Raw genomic sequence first — 22,202 nt, forward strand, 5'->3', positions numbered from 1 at the left:
AAACATGGTTATTGCAAAATGCTGCTGATTTTATCTCACTAGTGCGATAAAGGATTTGCAAAGGACTTTATCGCACTAGTGCGAAAAAAGCCACGTGTTGCTGATGTCAAACTATGAATATCTTCGATATTTATTCGATTTTCTACATTGCATAAAACGTTGTATGCAACACGAATCGTATGCTGGTATATTATCCCACCCGAAGTTTTACCGACCTCGGCTTCGCTGACCTCGGTTGACATCTAGTGCGATAATATATCTTCATACGATTCTTGTTACATAAATTAATATTGCAGAGACTCCGGTATGTTTTTCTTCGATAAAATCATCATTTTCACTAAAACAGTTGGTTTTACTGTTTGGTATTATGCATATTATATTTTCGTTATTTGATTTTTGTACAAATCGTTATAAATGTTATGTTTAGTTACAATTTTTGTTTTTATGGATAAACGACAAGAAGTTTCTTTTATAGATAAATATTGTGGATGACGCATTTTGTATATTTACGATAAAATTTAAAAACGACAATTCAAAGAAAAAATGAATGAAAACATTTTGTATTATATAGCTATCTTCGACGGCATATGTTTTCAACCGAATTTGAAAAAAATGAAGAATGGACTATTATAGAATAAGGGGAATAATTGCAAGTTTACAGCCGAGATCGAATTGTAGTAAATGATCTTGATATATATTACTTTGCAAAGAGACTATAAAAAACAGCGGTGTTTATAAACACATAAAGTGGTTTGCTGTGGAAACTTAGTTTGGAAACGTTTGCCATTGCTACTTAATGAAGCTATACAGTCCTTGCATTCCTAAAATTTATCACATATTAACCTGTATTAGACCAGTCACAACACAAAAGTTCAAATAATATTTAAGGTCATATTGTATAGTCGATTCGACCAGTGGCGAATTAAGCTGTTTGTCGCCGTGGACAATTTTTAAATGAGCGCCAGATGTAAAAGTTGGTGACTCAAAAACCGTTTTTGTTTACTAAGGCGCGATTTTCCTATGGGTGCCAAGGGCAAAAGCTCTTTTTATCCATATGGAAAAATGAGGCAATGGATTCGACTACAATTTTTGAAGGGATGAACAGCACCGAAACGATCTAACACAAGATTTGAGATTTTTACGGTCATGCGTTACGTTTCAAAATCTTTTCAATTTTATACTTTCTCAGCACCCTGATCCCGCCCACTTTGCCTTTCGAGCTAATTCGGCCCGTTTAGCAGCATACGATTTGTTGAACTCGAAAAAAATCGTGGAAAGTCACTTTAAACGATTTTCGGGAGATGTATAACATCCTCATTCGTTCGTATGACTTTATTATGTCAATATTATAATCCAATTGTCAATGTTATAATTGGTCAATTATTGGGTAGTATGCGATAAAATAAATTTAATTTTGTCAATATGAACATGTTTAACATTCGATTTCGTTGATACAAATCACGGTGTGGTTGAATAAAACTTAAAAAGAGTCGCGACCTCACCTCTGATTTTTTTTATATATTCTTATTGAGGGACTCGAGTACTATAAGGAACCACATTCAGTTCGCAAAATTTTCCAGCCGTTTCGGAGAACCGGCACTCATGGCCGTGCGGGACCGACGAGTCAATTTGAATACAGATTGTTATCGCAACGGATAGAGGGACTTTAGCTGGCTGTAGCTACGTGGTCAAGTTGTCGAGGGGAGCCATTTCAATACGAATTAGCTTAGAATTATTCCCTCTATCCGTTGCGATAGCAATCTGTATTCAAATTGACTCGTCGGTCCCGCACGGCCATGAGTGCCGGTTCTCCGAATCGGCTGGAAAATTTTGCGAACTGAATGTGGTTGCTTATAGTACTCGAGTCCCTCAATAAGAATATAAAAAAAATCAGAGGTGGTGTCACGACACTTTTTAAGTTTTGTTCAACCCCACCGTGAAATTCTGATGCACTCATCACAATATAAACTGCAATTAATTGTTTGGTTTCATTGATTTTCACTTTTTTTCTGTTCTTAAAAATTTTTTTTTGTTTGCTTTAACTTTGGTATTAATTTACAATATAATCTTTTATACAAAACAAAATGTTATATATAGTCATTTTAGCAATCGTAGTTTATTTTTATTACATTATCTTAAAGCTAAAAGAATCTCCAAATGTTTGTCTTAGCTCAGATTTATAAATACAAAACACAATAATTTATTATAACAAATAATCTCATTTTTCCTTTTTGGTATTTACTTATCAATACAAAATAATCACTCGCTACTCAATAATATATTGTGTACTGCAATAAATTATATCAGAAGGAAAGCATTATAAAGATGTCTTTATCAGAAGTAATAAAAATGAAAATATTTTCGCCACTAAATGACCTTCACTTCACGCGTGCACGCAGAAAAACGATTTCAATTACTTCAATTACATGGACGTTTACAGAAAGCTTACTGTATATTATTCTATTGAATTGATAAACTACTTGAAGTTTAATTGAAATCGTTTTCCCATTCAATCAGAGTTATATCAATTTCATAGAGTGAATTTTACCATCAAAATACTTGAATCGGATTTGAGTTACATTATCGAGAAATGTTGTTTCAGATAATTCTCTTTAAACATTAGCAGCTATTTTTTCGCTCTCTGTAGACTGTAAATATACTTTTTATAGAAAGGACAATGTCCAACGCAGTGCTCATATTCCTGAAAAAGTTTTTGGCGGTTAGTGCTCAATGAAATAGTAAAGCTTGAACGCATCTTTCTGCGCTAGTATTCAATGGAAGTTTTACATTCGCAAAAATTGAAGATTTCTGCATTTTTGCTTTTAAAATTAATTTTTTTTTTGGATTTCATCTATTTTTAATAGTCTACAACTGTGGGTAAGAGCCTTTCCTACAAGTGCTTCTGGCGAATTTTTTGCGAGAGGTAAAGCCCTGGTTAACAACTCTTTCTTTTTCATTAGCATCTATTTTTTTCGCGTATACATGTGACTAACATTCTAAAATCAATGGAATTTCAATCTTTCAGTGAATTTGAAATGTCAAATGTCAGTAGTTTGTTTATTGTTTATCCTACTCATACGTGATGGCGTATATAACAAGGACAGCCGTATTGTAAAAAATGTGCTTTCACTATTTAGACACACGGTTTCGCAGATTGGCTGGTTTTTAAATGTAAGATGTTGTATGTCTCTCGTAACGTTTTTATCAAATATAACTCGCTTTCCACGGGCAACTCTATGCAATGCACAGTATTCAACACTTTTAAGTGTTTTTCCTGTCGATTTCTCGTTTGACTTGGAAACACACTGAAAATGTACCTAGCATAGAGGCTCAGGTCTCACTATTGGGATTTCGGGCCCTACTATTTAAAACTAAAATTTGTTCAGTGAGCCCCACTATTAAAAAATTTCGGTCTTCAATGATGCCCCTGAGCATAGATTTTGCAAAATGTTTTTAAGACCTTAGGTAAGTGTGGCCCGCGAAATTACATTTCCGTAAGAGACGAAAAACTGAAAAACGTTGATTTTACAGCAGATCTTATTTTAAAGAATTAAATTTGATTCTTTAGAGAATCTCAGAAATTTCTTTTGACATTCAAAATTTTAATTTAATCCTTTAAAATAGACACTGTTTGGCAGTGCGTTTATTTTGCACCAAACAATTCTTGACATACACAATGAAAGTGCGTTAGTGGAATTCACAAAACACGCACGCTCTAGAGGGGAGAGGAGGATGGTCTGACAAAATCGCAAATTTCCATACATTTTTGAAATTTTACGGTTTAAAGGAAGGTCTGGAGCGGCCTAAAATTCGTAATGTGTGCGTAATTTATGAAGATAAAAAAAACTTTGCAAAGTGTTCTAACTATATGCGCTAGCACTTGTTGAGCCAGTCCTTTGCAATCAATAGAACACATTTATTTACAACTAACATTATGCAATTTGGCACGGATTCTAATTCTATATGAAATGCAACATCAGATCCTATTATAAAACAAATTTCGATTTTCTCAACTCAGTGACGAGACGTAAGACATGTTGTGCTTAAATAGTTATTTATGCCACCGAGTGATAAATGCTTTTTTAGATGTGTAAATTGTCAATGAGTTGAGAAATACTTATTTTCATAGCATGTTTTGAAATGGAAATTTCCAGTCTATGAGCATTTTATCACCGAGTTGCATACAACATTTTTCTCAATAATGGCAAAGAAAATTTGACTTTTCGTCACTGAGTTGGGAAAAATTGATTTTTGGTTTCTGAATTCGATTGATGATTAAAAGTTAAGCTAAGGTGGCTTTGTCCGAAGCATTACTAATTTTACAAATATACTTATTTTGACAATGTATTTTGGTTGAATTTTTGGTTTGTTTTCTTTCATTTTGCCTAGATACTAATTTTTGGAATTGTAAATATATTTTTTTTAGAAAACAGTGCAAAAATTGTTGAATTTCTTGTTTCTTTTATAGAAAAGTATAAAAATAATTTACAATTTTTTTTTTAAACTTTTTATTTTGTCTTTGATTTTGTTTAACTGAAATATTGTTTTTTCTAACAAAAATATTCTCTGAGGTTACCGGAAGAGTTTGTAGCTCCCTTCAAAATAGTTTATTGTAAAAATCTTATACGCTATAAGTACTATAAAAAAGATGGGATTCTCTTTTGTCTTTTCATTCCTCGTCTTCTACTTTTTCTTAATTTTTTGATATTTTCTCACAACTCTAAATTTTTTTTTCTCGTATTCAATTTATTGCTTAGTAGTAAAGACCACAATTAGAGCATTACCCCCAATATAAAATAAATTCGTCGATCGCATTTGCTGTTAATATTTCTAATACTAACTATTCTATTTTAAAAAAAGGTCAATGGTTTTCAAAATTGTTACGAACGCAAATACTTTTTAAAATAATACTTTCACTGTGATCTGGAGTCCTTTGTAGAATAGGATATATTGATTTTTTGTTATCTATTTACCGTGGTAGCTTTAGTGGTTATAATCATTGACCGACAGAAAATATTGTTTGACTCCAAAACACTAAACTTCTTTGACACTATTCTTTCGCTGTAACTCCAAAAAATAATATTTTGACAACGGTAAGAGTAAAAGTGATACTACGTTAATACTACCATTAAAATCACCGCAAAATTCCGAAAAATCAATTTTTTCGATTTTTAAAATCTTCAAATTCGATGTCTACGGTACCCTATAAATTCCGATTAAGATTTTTTTCAAAATTAGATCGTCAAAAGACATGCATCAAACATGAAAAGAACGGTTTTCGACGCAAGTAAATTAAATTCGTTGAGTTACCACTAAAGAATGATGTCATTTGAAAGCTAACTGTAGTTCAGGGACGCCGACTTGTGTTTGGGAGTATTGGTGCTCATACAAGCGAATCTGGGAGTAGTGGTGCTCTTTCAAGTAAAACTGGAAAGATGTAGTGGTGCTCATCATTCGAGTAGTGGTGACCGAGCCTCGCTTGTCCTTAGAAGTCGGCGCCCCTGCTGTAGTTACACATAGCAACTCGAGTTTGGCATAAAACTCTTTTGTTTTCAGGACTTTTCCAAAAGCACGTACAGCAGTTAATATTCACTAGCGAACTTTTGACAGTTTTAGTTCATTTCAATCATCAAAATTACAAACTACGTTTTTTGCGCCTGACGATCATAATGAGACGAAACGGACGAAACACAAATTTAAATAAAAATAAATAAAAATGAAAATCACTCTACGGGAAATAAAAATGGCCGTCATGTAAAAATCAATGTTGCACAGAAACCAAATAATCGTAAACGACGCATGAACATTCTAGTTCAATTTTGAGTGTCGACTCCAGGCTACGTAAAATAATTTAGTGTTGCAAAAAAAAGCAAAATGAGCGGATCCGAGACCGAAGACGACTTTTTCGATATTGAGATGGAGGCTGAGATAGTAATTCGGAATCTTTTACCTAAAAAATCAGCACCAATTTACGAAAAAGCGTTTAAGTGATATGCGAAGACATTGCGGACATTGATGAACGAAAGCATGGCCGAGAAATATATCGAGACATCGATCAACAACAAACGAAAAATTGCAGGACATATCCTGGGTATCCGACCCACATCAACAGTCAGTTCCGTTGATGTAAGTGATGCGTCCACATCTTCTGCGAGCAACATGATTTCTGTCGACACTGCTGTAGTCGATTCGGTGGTTGGACAAATGGATGAAGTTGAGCCAGTCAATTATGTCGATGGTGATCGAGTGAATTCGGCGATTGCAGTTCCACCAGTCAATTCGGATATTACAGTTCCTCCGGTCAGTTCGGTACATGCAATTGCTCCATTCAACTCGGTGATTCGAGCAACTGCACGATAAATATTTACCAAAAGTAAACTAAATGCTCGACTTTGTGTACGCTGTATTATAATTTGCGAGAATAAACGTTGAAATTACTTTGAAATTCTGAGAATCATCTCTTGCGTCCGAAAAAGTTACTTTTACGGACGCAATCAATGGCCGTAAAAGTTACTTTTTCGGACGCGGCCATCTTGGTGTGAGCAGTACCGAAAAAACGCACATTTCATCATTAGAGTGAGTGACGAAAAGCGTCAAATTATGATCGTCAGGCGCAAGAAAGAATTTTAAAACTCGCGTTGCTATGTAAACGTACAGTAATGTACGAGAAAATTTTGCAGTGATTTGGGGGGCTTTGGGGTTATCTGAATTGATTTTGTCGAAAAGGCCCCGAAATAGCAATAAATTGAGGCTCTCAAACTTTACCTCGGCGAATCGTCTTCTAAGAAGTTTTTTTTTTTAAATTAGTTTGTTGTTTCTAAGTTTCGGGCTAAGACAAAGACACCCGATTTCTATTTTTTTTTATTTCTGGCTGCATTACAGCCTACAATTTTTTTTGTTTATAAAGCGAACCAGCTGTGTCGTAAACCCAATCGCTTTTGATTCGAATGACAGTACATTTACGAAAATTGTTTCACTGTTGTTTGTTGAACGTTAACGCTTAATAGTTGAGGTTAAATGTTTATATAGCGTTATCCAAGACCGAAATCATTGTCATACAGTAAATGTAATGTAGTAGTTAAACTTCAATTACATTTTATCTAAAACTTTGAATCAAAAAAAGAAGTGAAAAAGGGCTTCGATCCATTCATAAGCTGTACTTTCAATTGTGTATAGAACGACGACCACGAAACGAACTTTCATCACCGATGAAATTCAGGTTATAATCCACTTTGTATGCATGAATAATTGCCGACATGTCAACTTTAACGACTGTATAATGTTGACAAACGAAATTGAAGTGGAACGAATTACAGATAAAACGCAAAAGAACGGTCTAAGTCATTTTGTAGCAAGTGTAAACGCTGAACAGTCCTCTGGTATAATGTACATGTTAATGGAGCTGCAGGTGTTGATGACTTGATGATTTTATTGTTTGACGAACAGCTTCATAAATTATGGATCAAAGGGAAAACCCTTATCAATGTTAGATGGTAAAATTAGACTGATGAGAACAAAAACGATGGAAATTCGTTTGCAGATAACATTCTTTTGAGCTTGTATGAAAATGAAAGGGATGTATATGTGGATGTATATACCTAAGGTATAATTGAGCACAAAATGCATTCACCAACGGTTGACTGGATAAATAGCACTTTTATCGGTTTTATTTGATCATGCATCGATACTGCACATCCAAGGCGATTTCGGGGGCGCTGTCTTTGACTTGCGAATTGTAGTAAAATGTTCCGGAAAAATGATTTGTAGAAGTAAAAACGAAATGACTTATAACCACTCGAAAAACTACTTCGACCTTCTATTGTGTACATTCTACATTCTATGCTAAATTTCAAGTGAATTTGTTGTGGACCATGTTGTACTTTTGATTATTTTGATTATACATTTCGACTGTGGACATTTGCTTTCCAAAGTCAGGAATTTGTTTTTATCCTTTCGTGAAATGGACCATTAGAAAATGTTCTACAGTTTTATCTAATTTACATCTGAGTTACATTTTCGATTTAGCTGTAAATATGATTTTAAAAAAATTGATTTTATTTATTTATAAAAAAATCTTACTCATGCGCTTGTTTTGAGGACATTGTCGATTTAAGAAAAAAATATGAAATTTGTACATATACTCCTTTATATACACAAATCTACGAATAAGAAGTATATAATGGAACACAATAGAGGAAACAATTTATTGTTTGGTTAAAAATAAAGTTTTCAGTTTAATTTTTCGGATTGAGTCAAAATTTCGAGTGACAAACAATCTTTGCACTAACGTTCCTTTTACAATATCATGGCTAATTATAAAGTTTGCAAAGTTTTGTGTCCATTATTTATATCGACCCGCGGATCATTTTATTAAACTGCGAAGAAAAATATCACTCTGAAAACCAACAATACCACACTGCGAGCCCAGGGGCCCATTTTATTAATCCGGGGAGAATTACATCACTCCGCAAAACAATAATGTCGCTCATCGGCCAAATACATCATACCGCGGACCATTATATCACTCATCGGAAATTTATAGTATACTACATTGCCATATCATCGCTTTCCGGACGAATAAATCAATCCGCGGAGATATATAACACCTTATAGGGAGATGCTGTCGCTTCTCGGACCGATATTATCATACCCTAGACCATTATGTCACGTCGCGGGCAATTATGTTACTCCGCAGATCAGTTATATCGCTTTCCGGACCAATAAATTAATGCGCGGAGATTTATAACATCTTGTAGAGCGATGCTGTGGCTTCTGGGACAGAAATTATCATATCCTAGACCATTATGTCACGTTGCGGGCAATTATGGTACACCGCAGATCAGTTATATCGCTTTCCGGACCAATAAATTAATGCGCGGAGATTTATAACATCTTGTAGAGCGATGCTGTGGCTTCTGGGACCGAAATTATCATATCCTAGACCATTATGTCACGTTGCGGGCAATTATGTTACACCGCAGATCAGTTATATCGCTTTCCGGACCAATAAATAAATGCGCGGAGATTTATAACATCTTGTAGAGCGATGCTGTCGCTTCTCGGACCGAAATTATCATATCCTAGACCATTATGTCACGTTGCGGGCAATTATGTTACTTCGCAGATCAATAATATGGCACCTCGGACCAATAAATCAATCCGCTGAGATTTGTAGCATACCGGAGAGCTATGTTGTCGCCATTATGTCACGTTGCGGGCAATTGTGTTACACCGCAGATCAGTTATATCGCTTTCCGGACCAATAAATTAATCCGCGAAGATCTGTACCATACCGCAGAGCTAATTTGTCGCCTCTCGGACCGATATTATCATACCCTAGACCATTATGTCACGATGCGGGCAATTATGTTACTTCGCAGATCAATAATATGGCACCTCGGACCAATAAATCAATCCGCTGGGATTTGTAGCATACCGGAGAGCTATGTTGTCGCCATTATGTCACGTTGCGGGCAATTGTGTTACACCGCAGATCAGTTATATCGCTTTCCGGACCAATAAATTAATCCGCGAAGATCTGTACCATACCACAGAGCTAATTTGTCGCCTCTCGGACCGATATTATCATACCCTAGACCATTATGTCACGTCGCGGGCAATTATGTTACTTCGCAGATCAATAATATGGCACCTCGGACCAATAAATCAATCCGCTGAGATTTGTAGCATACCGGAGAGCTATGTTGTCGCCATTATGTCACGTTGCGGGCAATTGTGTTACACCGCAGATCAGTTATATCGCTTTCCGGACCAATAAATTAATCCGCGAAGATCTGTACCATACCGCAGAGCTAATTTGTCGCCTCTCGGACCGATATTATCATACCCTAGACCATTATGTCACGTCGCGGGCAATAATGTTACTTCGCAGATCAATAATATGGCACCTCGGACCAATAAATCAATCCGCTGAGATTTGTAGCATACCGGAGAGCTATGTTGTCGCCTCTCTGATATTATCATACCCTAGACACAATGACACAGTTTAAGTATGATTTACACTCATCAAAAAGTCAAGTGAACAAAGCAAAAATTGAAAAAATTCAATTTTGTCTCCCACACTGAGCACTTTTTTGGTAAGTGGAAATCAAGCATTATACTATATACAAATACCCTATGTTCACTGAGGCTCCCCAGTAAACTCAGTAACTCAGTAAAAATACAACATTTCCTCATCACTTTTACTGCAACCGTTTAAATCTGTTAACTTTCATCACAAAATACATCTTTGCCACTGCGATAAATCAAGCGTTTTGGGATTTACTTACCTTGTACTGTAGAACGTTTCTCAGAACTTACAATTTACAAAACAAGAGGCATAATTTTAATCAATTTATTTGTGGTTCGAATCTCTTGAATTTTAGTGGTTTGCCGAACTCTTGTCGGTAGTCGAAATCTGGAAGGAAGTGTTCGTATTGATTTTTCTACCGGCTCCGGATTTCTTTTCAGGTCGTTCTTTTCCTTTGACTTTCACGCGTTTTCGTACGGATTTTTCAGGTTGTTTGGCTCCTTCAGTTCTCATGCATTTTTGACGGGCTGAAAGCGCGGATATTGCGGATCCGACTGAGTTTTTTGTAGAGCGCTCCTTTCCTTCCTTTTTTATACGTTTCCCGCCCGCTTTTTCTCCTCCTTCCGATCCCATGCGTTTTTGACCGATCTGACGGGCCGACTTAGAACCATTGACTAACAATTTTCGAGGCTGGACTTTTTCGTTTACTTTCCGTTTTAGACTTGATGGTGTTACAGCAATTTTGTTCTTATTTGCACTCCCACGCTTCTTCGGAACGACACGAAGAGCTGGATTAAGCATAGTTATATCTTCACTTTCACTGTCAGAATCGCTGTCACTAACATCATCCTCGTCTTGCACATTTCCTTGTGCTGCCAAAAGGAGCTCGACTATCTTGACAATTTCCCGATCGACTGTATTGTGTCGGTAATTTTCACGATGAACGGATTCACGATGGCCCATGAATTTAGCAACCTCGCCCACCATGTCATCGTTAAGCTCCTTAGCCATGCACGCGGTCGCAAAATGTTTTCGTAGATTGGTTCCTCTCAAAGTTGACGGATCTTTGGCGCCACACAATGTTGACAGCGTTGCTAGCACTTTGCATGAATTGATGACTCTTATTCTCTTTTCGCCTGGAGGAGATGGTAATGCAAACAAATACGGATTATGCGATGGAATTCCAGCTTCCAGACGGTGGGACAACAGCAGTTTAATGCAAGATGTGACATCGGCTTGCAATAAAACGCTCACATTGATAACGCCTTTTTTCCCACGTACTTTCATCCGGCTGAAAAGTCTAACTACTTCCTTCGCTTTCTCCGATAAAGATGTAAATAATGCTTCGTTCGATGTTTCGTTGACTGATTCACAATGATTGAAGTCACACACGTGAATGTTCTGTGATTCACCTGTTCTGCGTCTATTGAACACTATAATGGAGGCTATTGTCAACTCCGATAGCTTAACCCAATTTTTCAGGGAATAATTTGCAGATAGCTCTTTTAGGTATTTTTCTCTCTCACGATTCACATACAAGGAGAAGAGACGCACATCTTCGTTCGATGGTATTTTATGGTCTTTCATACGTTTCTTCACCAATTGACTCTCTTTGACTCGTTTGTTAATGATTGAAGTGTATTGGGATTCCATCAGGAACAGAAAATCGTCAGTCCTTTTCACATGTTCGGACTTCTCACGTTGAATGTACTCGCATTTGAGAACGGAGCCAATTTGCTTTACTGACGTGATGGCACTCGCACTGGTCGCAGGGGCGCCGAATTCATTCGTAGCTGGATTAAATTTACCGACAGCGTTAATCGCTTCGATCAATGTTTTGTAATGTTTTGGATAAAATATTGATGCGAAATTAGTCACTTCGGGGTTGATCTTTTTAAATGCATGTAGCACACGGCCAGCCAATCGTAACTTCGCTCTTATCATGTTTTGTTGGAAATGGAAGCTGTATTTCATACACAATATGTTCCCATACGCGATCAAAAGCCAATCATAGCGAATCAAACGGACGATTTCGTCCTCTTTCATTACGGGAATTACTTCTTTTAGTTGTTCACTAGCTTCATTACTCAAGCGTCCTTCGACTGCTCTTGCGAGTATCTTTATGTTTCGTGTTCCTTTCATTTTACCATTTGTGCAACGCGTGAAGTGGTTTCTGAGGTTGGTGATCGAGTGAAAACTGGTACAATTCGGACATATCAAGAAATCGGTCGCCATTCTGTTCAGGCTGGGATGTGGCCGACGGGGAACAATCAGAATTCCAGACGTATTTATGGTTCGGTCAGTATTCCACCTCAAAAGTCCAGCTGTTTGAATTGCATTCTGTATGTTCCACCTCTCTTTATTAAACTCTCCACCTAAAAAAAGAATAAAAGAAAAACATAAGAGAGACACGCCGATAAAAATCTGAATAAACAGGCTAATTGTTTCAAATTCCTTTGAACCGATTTCACAGTGGACACAGACTGACGAACATTTGTTTTATTTCAGATTAGGATCTAGGATCTTCGAAAGACGTTTTGTTTGAATTTTCAATGTTATCGTAAGCGTAAACGCTGTCTTTACATTAGAATATTCACGCAATACATTTTCGAAATTTGAAAGTCGAAGTTGAATTTGGTAAAAATTTTGCGAGTAGCGTTCGCTAATGCCTACTAATAATTTTGCTAATTTTCGCTTACCTCAGCAGATTTTTCGCGGGTCAATCTACATAAAATTTGTTTGATTATTGAATTGAAAATATAAAAGACTTTCTCAAACACCGAATTTGAATCGATTTCGCAAATTCACCTATATGTACAGTTCCACGACAAAAGAAATGATTTGGTATATAAATGTACCGATTTCAAAGTTCATAGTTTTAACGTTTCGCAAAATGTTGACTGATCCTTCGCATTTTTGTAGAAAGCAACCTATATCAATTGTTACAACGGACGAGAACGACGCATTTACCAGGCTCATGGAACTTCTCAAAATTGTTAGATTTTTTTAGAGTGACAAAGCCGTTCTTTGCGTTCTCATGCGTAAAAAAATACTAAGAGTGGCCTAATATTTGCAAAATCTATTTTCATGCCTTGGGCATAAATTTCAGAATTTATCTCAATCTCGTAATATACTGCCGTATTTGCATAAGAAACTAGCAAAAATATCAGTGACAATATGTACTTGTCTAAAAATGACAACAAATAATTTGCAAAAGAAACTACTTTTATATGAAAATTTTTCCAAGTTTTTTTTTATACAAACTGTTTGCAAGAAAATTTCTTTTGCAAATGATTTATTGGCATCTTTGATCAAGTAGTTTCTTATTCTTATGAAATAGAAAATTGCTAAAAAATAAATGGAAATGTACTGTTACGTTTTTCTTATGTATTACGGTACTTATGTATGTATAATTACGGCAGTAAAGTCAATGAAGTATAAATCAGGTATGGTCTGTTCATACAAACTTCATGAGAGGTGAGTTTGTTTATATGAAATCGCTATGTGACATAGCTTATGTCCTCCGCTACATAGAAAGTTTGACATTCGACCATACCTTGTGTTGACGTTCATTGAGTATAGTGCCTCTGCATGAAAAGTCAGAGGCAGTAAATTTTCAACATGAATTTGCTTCAGCTGTTTTTCAGTTGATGCACACACAATCAACTATTTATTCTTGTATATGGTTGAAGGTGCTACTGCTACACGCACTCGCGTGGTAGTGGTAGAGGCATATAAACAGATTTGATTGTTTTTATGGATCAGCTGAAAATTAGAGGCAGTGAATTACTGTATACGTATATGTTGTGTTGCGGTTGATCTTATGCACATCCGCGCTTTGTAGCCCGAACGAAGTGATACCCACCACAGATACGTACATAACTAATTATTTTACACACTAATCTTGAGTATACCTTTTTCTTCAATTTTTACTGTTAAAATATATGGAGGATTAGCGTTCGCTAGTCTTACTTCTTACTTATTGCTAGATGAGCGCAATTTTTTGTTCAGTTAGCGAAACAATAGTAATATTTACGTATTTTAGCGTTAGCTCCGCTAAAAAGTTCGAATACAAACATTCTTAATGTATAAATCTCAGAATAGCGAGTTTAAAAAATTGTGCATCGTCAACTTATTTAAAGCGGATGGACAGTATAACGTGAAGTTTATACACAGCATATACTTCATTTATGCAAAACACCGTCACATTCAGGCTTTGTGGACGAGTGAGAATCATCAATTCCTTGTCTAAAAATGAAAAGGCCTACGACTATTACGCGGCATCTTTCGATTACAGATTTTATACTTCCTAATCCGAATAACATTTTCTATCCGCAGACTAATGAGGGATATGGTAGTTTTGCTGTTGCACAATGTCTTAGTACATGTAAAAATCTGTTCAAAAATACCGACAGCCAAGTAAAATTACCTTGCGGGATAGCAACCAACTTTTGAACTTGTTCCTCGTCTTTGTGAATTGTTGTTACGTGTCGTGACAATTTGCAAACGAGTTTCCAGCAGAAGGGGCAGCACAGTTTTTTTCCTTTCTGGTCAGACGTTTGCACAAACATCTTAGTGTTATCACTAGATCCAATTAGACGTATAGTACTCAGATCTGAAAAACATTGTGCAACGCCATTACAAAATACGATGGGTCCGGAAACTTAACAACAAACTCACCTAAACGGTTTGCTGATTCTGCAGGTGATGATTTGCACCTTTCCGCACATTCGTTATTTGACAATAAATTGATATCGTGGGATGTTCGTTCGGCAAGTGTTTCAATAATAGATGGTAAATTAATCTGCCCCTATCGAATATTTTAACATTATTCAACTTAACTTTAGTAGAAATACAAACATAATATTGATATGACGAGTTACACTCACGGAATTTTGAAAACAGACACATTTTCTGTTTCGTGGTTTACTTGTTTTTTGTGAATTTTGCATGTATTTTTATATGGAGAAATCAGAAACTCAAGTAAAACACAGAAACAGAAAATGTGTCGATTTTCAAAATTCCGCGTGTGCACGTCACGTTTTTTCAGTACTGTCAGTGTACCCTTCCCCAAATAAATCCTCATGCTTGTCGAGTTATAAAATATGTTACTCTGCTGACAACACAGAAAAAACGTGACCTCAATTGTGAGCGACCCCTAATTGTAATTGTAGGTTCTGAAATCTTTGATAAACTGCTTTGAGATGGCATTTTTCTTGGTATTTTTTAATGCAGGCCGGCTATCATCAACTTATAACCAAACACAATATGATTCTACAACTAATTTTAAAGCGGATAATAAGTACCCCGGACGAATAGTCGACAATCTCCAGATCGTCACTTTCCATGCAACTTTGAAACACCTCTTCGTCATAGTCATCGGTTTCTTCACTCATATTCGCTTTAACAAAATTATGTTGTTCATTTTCAGCGGGTGTGCCAACCTAAACATTTTTTAATTTATTAATGTATTGGAGAATTTTGGAAGAAGTTTATCGATTCTTGTTAACACAATTAAAAATGATCAACGAGATTTAAAAAAAAATGCATTCGATTCAATGTCATTCTGCTTTGATGCGTTTAAGAATGAAACGCTAGGTGGACATAATCGCAAGCAAAACTTTATATGTGGGGCCATTCATAAATTATGCCACACTCTGAAAAATATTTGCTTGACGATCCATACAATTTTTGGAATTTTGCATACATTTTTGTATGACAGAGGGAGAGGGAGTTGGACTGGTCTGAATACCCACTACTACTGACAACTGGCTCTTCGGGCATCGACCGAATAGGGCCTTCCGGTCCTGAAAAGGAGTCTAATAAAACGATTTTAGCGTAGCATTCTTTATACACTGAAGCAAATTCCGCAAAATGGTTATCTACAAATTCCAAGCGCTACAAATGATACATTGAACTTATTAGCCAAGACTTTGTACGTTTACGATCGCTTACGATTATTAAGAGGTTCTTCAGAATGTGAAGTTCAGATAGAAAAACTTTGAAGATGTTTCACTTTAATTATGAGAGAAAATATGATAAATGACTCCTCCCAAGGTTTCTAACAGTTAAATCGATCGAAATCATGTGTCTAAGTATATAACTCACCTTGTCATGCTCCAATCTTGACGTTCCACTTTGACCGCTCATATTTTCCACAGCGACAGTATTCGCCTCCGATATTGGTAACGTTGCAGCATTTAAGTCGATATCATCAGTCCGACTCAGTCCAATAGAGTGGTCATCACGATGAGTTCCCTGTGTTTCTTGAATTTTTTGATGCTAGGAATAAGTACAGTAGAGAGTTTGAATCTAAAATTGCCTAGATCGATGTACAGAGAACCATATGGTAATTCCTTTACATACCTGGCATCTTACTAGCTCACTTTTGCAGCACTCGCTATTGTCAATTTGTACTGTAGTAATGACAGCGCCCGAAGAACGCTGCGATATTGGAACGCTGCCAATGTCCTCAATCCAACTGATTTCAATCAAGTCATCAGTCAGCGTCGGTGTTGCTTCCGCTCGTCGGTAAGCCAATGTTTCTTGAGTTTTTTGATGCTAGAAATAAATTTTCAGAAAAATAAATTGAATGTTTTGTAAAATCTTCAAAATCACTGATGGGGATTCTTTTAAAAAACCACCTGCCGTAATCGGATCACAAACACGGCATATGAGATATCAATGGAAAGCTTAGATAACGTACGTTACAGAGATCGTGTTAGTTGCACAGACCTGTCATAAATTTCCCATGAATTGGAAAACGTTTATCAAACTAGGCATGCCTGAAAGTACTTGGCCTCAGCTTTCCAACAAACCGACTCATATTCTCAATCCTTAGGGGCCGACATTTGAAGACCTGCTACTAGCAACCAAGGGCGGCTAGAGACTATCTGTGGCTTGTTTTGAATTCCCCAGACCAAGACCTTAAAACGCGATATAAATAGGTCCTATTTCGACAGGTGGTTTTCCAGAGAATCCATCTAATGTGATATTTGCACGATCTGACGTGATAGAGGCACGAGTAATAACAAAATTCATTTTTAATAGTTTCACTAAACATTAGCATGACTTTTAATATGACCTGTTATTGCACTGTCGTTAAACTACGAACAAATCTACCGCCGGTAGTCAATGTTTCTTGAATTTTTTGACGCTGTAAACACAGCCCACAATTATTACACATAAATAATAGGCATTTCGTTTCTAGTGTTCGTATGGAGTTCAACAAAAAACTTTTCTGCAACTGCGCTGCGAAAATTGAACTTTTTCATGCGTGATCTGGGTGGCGTTCGAAGGGTCTTTTTTTCTCTGGTTTTCTATGTTTTACTTTTCACCACTAGTGGTGAAATGGATTTACTTTCACTACTCCTTCTGAACATCTGAACCATTAAACGTAAATAAATATAGCTAACGCCGACCCGTACGAAACACCTATTCGTACCTAATGTGGACCTAACCATTTCTATTACTATATTTTCTTCTCTACTGAAAAGCTATTCGTCCCTTAAAATCACTTACATTATCCACTCTTTGTCTTGTTATCATATACAAATAAATTGCCGGAGGCAATATAGACAGCCCCATACGAAGTCAACTTTCATAAATTCCTATTTAAACAGCTTTATACCGCTATATTTACCTATATTCACCTATAAATAAACATTTCACAGATGAATATGCTATTATATAGCTCTATATGCCTGTATATAGCTCAATATAGCTGTATATAGTTAAATATAGATGTCCATATATGGAATGCCTGAAACACCCTACACACATAACCAATTACTTCTACGTTAACAAAAACAATCTAAGTACCATTTTTCCAAAGATATATCACTTTTAATAAAATCCAATATTGTTAGTAGACCGGAAGTTGTACTGATGTTTTACTTTTCAAAAAAAGTACTTCGTACGGGTCTAAAAGTTCTGCCCTGACCGAATTTCGAACCACCGACACCAAAACCCAATGCTTATCGAGCAACACCTCTAACCATTCGGCTATTGAGATATATAATCGCAGTGAACCAATTTTTGAAGCGTACATAAATGCAGTCTACTTGATCGTTCATACAGTAGAATTGATGTTAATGGTAGAGTTATGTTTTGCATTTCAAAAGTTCATTTTCGCGCCTGGTTGCAGAAACCGTTGTATGCAACACGTTGCGAAAGTTGTAGTTTTTGTCACAAGATGTGGTTAGTTGCATATATTACTATTTCACAGCTCAGCGTCAAGAACCGAAACTTTCGTTGGTTTTTTTGGAAAAACGTTGTATGCAACTCGATGAAAATAGTATTTTCGCTTCGCTCGTTTGATAACATCACATCTAGTGACAAAAACTACCACTTTCCGTAGCTAGTTGCATAAATTATTATTTCATTAAAAGTGATGGAAATTCTGCACCACCATAAACAAAAATATCACTCTGCAAACTCTACAACAATTTCATCAACTATCATGCACACTCAGGGAATGTGGGTCCATTGTCGACTGGAGAGAGCGTCCGTGAAAGTTACTTTTATGGCTGCAAATACGTCTCTCTGAGAAGTACTGAAAAATTGAATTTTTCGATCGTAGGTGTAGTGACGAAAAGCGTCGAATTTCAGTCTTCAAGCACAAAAATAATTCTTTGTTTCTCATTTCCGCCTATTTTGATTTGTTGTAATGCGGCAGACGATTTTTTATTTAATCTCGAAAAAACGTTGTATCTACCACGGTATATCGAGGGGTAATCACTGATTTACTAGCTCAGTAAATCACGGTAAATCACAGTAAATCACAGTAAATCAAGTAAATCAAAATGAAGTTTCTACTAAATTTGAATCTATTTACTTCAATTTGTATTAGTTCATGAAATTTATCCTATATGTTTACGGCCACGATACTTCGAAATGTAATCCAGTGACAATTAAAAAATTTGTGATTTACCGTGATTTACTGATTTACTAGTGATTACCCCCTTGCGGTATATATACCGGTATTTTTTCGCACTAGATGTCGATTGTCGACCCGAGACAAAAATACCGGCATACCTACCTTGGTAGATAAATAACTATTTACACATTCATTTGACAGTATAAGCTTGTGGAAAGTCCAACTAAATACGTCCTAGTAACATGGATGGTCATTGGACCGAGCTAATATGTGTATATCTACTGTCATATTCTCATCGATTCGAGATTCAATATTGAATGTTTCAGAAAGATATTCTAACATAAACATTGACCAGTTACACATTTTGAATGAAAATACAGTGAATTTTAGTAAATACAGAGAATTTCAGCTCGATCTACAAAATGTTAGTCGATCAGTGTTAGTGTCCATCCATGTGAAAATATATTCTATTACCCGTCCCTAGTTGACTTTTCCATTAGCTCCAAATTTATGATTCATTGGTTGTCAAAAGCAAATAAACAGACTGTGATAAAATTCTCTGAGATTCCTCTTGTTAGATTTTTTTTGGTTTTGGTAGAAATCCTAACCAATTTAATGTTAATCTAAACTCTCACTGGAGATAAGTGATATTCGAGGAAAATCCATCAAAATCACAATGATTGTTCAAAACAAACAGAAAATCTGAAATATGAATGTTACACAATGTTGGCCAAGACCGGTTTTCATCATTACACAAACGGAATTTTGAAAACCGACACATTTTCTGTTTTGGGCTTTACTGACTTTTTCTGAATTTTGCATCTTTTATATGGAGAAATCAAAAAACTCAAGTAAAACACAGAAACAGAAAATGTGTTGATTTTCAAAATTCAGTTTGTATACGTTCACAAACAATCTTGTTTTTTGTTTTGTGGATCGACAAATACTGAATAACAGTCTAGTTTCAAACACAACTGAAAATCTGTTAGTCAGGTCAGTTCTGTTTTACGAATCTTACGACATGATATTGGAAAACCATAAGTTGGAATAGTTATTTATGAACCGAACGATAAATATTTCTTTAGGTACTAGATGTGTAGATTGTCACTCGAGGTCGCAGGCTGAATGTAACAAGATATAGTGTGTACCTAAAAAAGTATCATCGAGTTCCCGAGTTGGGAAAATTTTATTGTAAATTTAGAAAATCAGAAAAACTTGGGTGGTCAACGATTCGTTGATAATAAAAAATAGATCGATAATTTTTTGCAGCCATCGTTGAGTGGTCTTATCATTATTTGATGATGTAGTAGAGGGCCATTTGGTTTCTAGCCATCCTAAATTATTAGCGAAAATGTTTTTATGGGATTATTTTGAGTATTATTAGTAGTCAAAAAAACACTAGTTACAAATTTTTTTAGGTCGCGAATCCGACAAGGTTTTTTTAACAAACAAAATTTCGACCGCCAATATAAAATCAGCGGTCAATCCGTTTCTTCGGCGACATACCATGATTTTCAACAGAGATTGTATAAAAAATAAAAAATAACTTAAATACGGCGACACTTACGTGGAATCATCACCGAAATATTAGCGTTCGCGAACTTTGTTAACGTAAGTACAAGATGCACTAAATGACGATTCTTCTTCTTCTTCTATACGTCGGTTCTTCATTCATGCGTTCATTTGTACAAACGAATAAAGAACCGACATATGGAAGAAGAAGAAGAATCGTCTTTTTCGCATCTGGTACCTACGGTCCGCGAAAGTTCAATTTTCGATGATGATTCCACGTAAATGTCGTGTTGTTTAATTAATTTTATATTTTATTAGAATCTCCGTTGAAAATAATGGTAAGTTGCCGAAGAAATGAAATGTTTACATTGTCCCGCTGATTTTATATTGGCGGTTGAAATTTTGTTTGTTAAAAAAGCCTTGTTGATCCGTGACCTTGAATTTTTCTAATTAGTGTTTTTTTGACTACTAATAATACTCAAAATAATCCCATAAAAACATTTTTTTCTAAAATCCATAGGAAGGCAAATCAGTTTTTTTGACGAAATGCCCCCCTACTGATGATATGATAGCTAAACTAGAACTAATTCCATTGTGCTCATTTTTCCTTATTATTCCTTTGAGGGAATGATTTGCAGTTTCTAATAATTTTAAGGGCGGAAATCTACTCTTCACTTAATCCCTCAAATCTATTTTATACCATTTCCCCAATTCCATTCCCGTCGTACAAAAACATGAATTTAATATGAAAATTAAAGTAAACAAGAAAAAGCTGTAGAGATTAGCACGCGAAGTAAGTAATTTCGAAGATATTTGTTGTCGATCTTGCCTTCAATGTTTGTTAAGATTCGGCTTAAAGTTTACTCACATGAAATACAATACTTCGTAATATACGCTCCGTGTTATATTCATCTTCCAAATTGGGAATGAGAGCGTTGAAGTCTTCGGACTTATTCCTTGCATTGTCTTTGTTACCATCGCTGCTTATCCCTGAGCAGCAACTGTCTCCGTTGACCTGATAATTGAATAATGTTGGAATGAGATGATTATCAGCTACATTGGATGGTTCATTTCACATGCTCTACTCAATTCAATGTCAATGTAAGTTGAACTGAATATCGAACAGTATAGGTTTGTTCCAAATAGCTGTAAACACGAACTTTGACAACCCGAACCACGATGATTTGATCCATAGCAACATCGCCTACGTGATGTTTCATACAAATATGGCAACGTCGCCTACGAGATTTACACACAAATATTTTTGAGGTTATGGTTCTATGGATCAAATTTGACAATTCATACAGCCTTGGAACAAACCTATCTGCATTTGTGATTTTCATTTACGATGAAGTGTTAAGATTGAAGATTAAAACTTTCACTTACATAACGTGCGCCCAACACAACTTCCTGTCCGAAATTACAGCTACTTGTACTTGTGTCGCACGGCACCTTAGAAAACACACACCAGTAGTAGCAGATACTACGTATTTTTGTATAAAAATACTTACTGTGATATCCTTTACGACAGCCTCAAACTGCGAAAATAATCTTTTTAATTTTTCCAACTTTTCTTCTGTTGACTCCATTTTTAATTTAAACTGAAAGTAGATATTGGAATGTACGCGGCCTACTACAATCGATATTCGAAGATGCGTTCACTTTGATGTGAATGTGTTACGAAAATAAGTCGAACTACAAAGGAGCGTGTTATTTTTTTTAAATGATTTTAAATAGTTATTTAAAAAGAAAATATTAATATTATCAACCATCACAACAATC

At 35.8% G+C, this 22,202-nt stretch overlaps 1 protein-coding gene across 1 annotated transcript; it reads right to left on the reverse strand.

The window, feature by feature from the left end:
• Positions 1-10,158: 10,158 nt before the first annotated feature.
• LOC119068646 lies at positions 10,159-21,915 on the reverse strand. The gene is made up of 8 exons (XM_037172322.1): positions 21,807-21,915; positions 21,289-21,435; positions 16,397-16,591; positions 16,139-16,312; positions 15,337-15,474; positions 14,711-14,840; positions 14,460-14,645; positions 10,159-12,405 (listed from the first exon to the last, which is right to left on the reverse strand). Exons 4-8 carry the CDS (start codon positions 16,178-16,180, stop codon positions 10,382-10,384), a joined length of 2,520 nt encoding a protein of 839 aa, XP_037028217.1. The 5' UTR covers positions 16,181-16,312; positions 16,397-16,591; positions 21,289-21,435; positions 21,807-21,915; the 3' UTR covers positions 10,159-10,381.
• Positions 21,916-22,202: the final 287 nt, after the last annotated feature.

The sequence above is a fragment of the Bradysia coprophila genome (genome assembly GCF_014529535.1).
Source record: "Bradysia coprophila strain Holo2 chromosome X unlocalized genomic scaffold, BU_Bcop_v1 contig_20, whole genome shotgun sequence".
NCBI lineage: Eukaryota > Metazoa > Arthropoda > Insecta > Diptera > Sciaridae > Bradysia > Bradysia coprophila.

Coding starts and splice junctions, on each gene's coding strand:
- LOC119068646 (XM_037172322.1), bottom strand. CDS start 16,180: ATGAGCGGTCAAAGTGGAACGTCAAGATTGGAGCATGACAAG. Junction 14,841..15,336: donor TTGTCGACTATTCGTCCGGG/GTACTTATTATC, acceptor AATATTCGATAG/GGGCAGATTAATTTACCATC. Junction 12,406..14,459: donor GTTGGTTGCTATCCCGCAAG/GTAATTTTACTT, acceptor TTCTTTTTTTAG/GTGGAGAGTTTAATAAAGAG.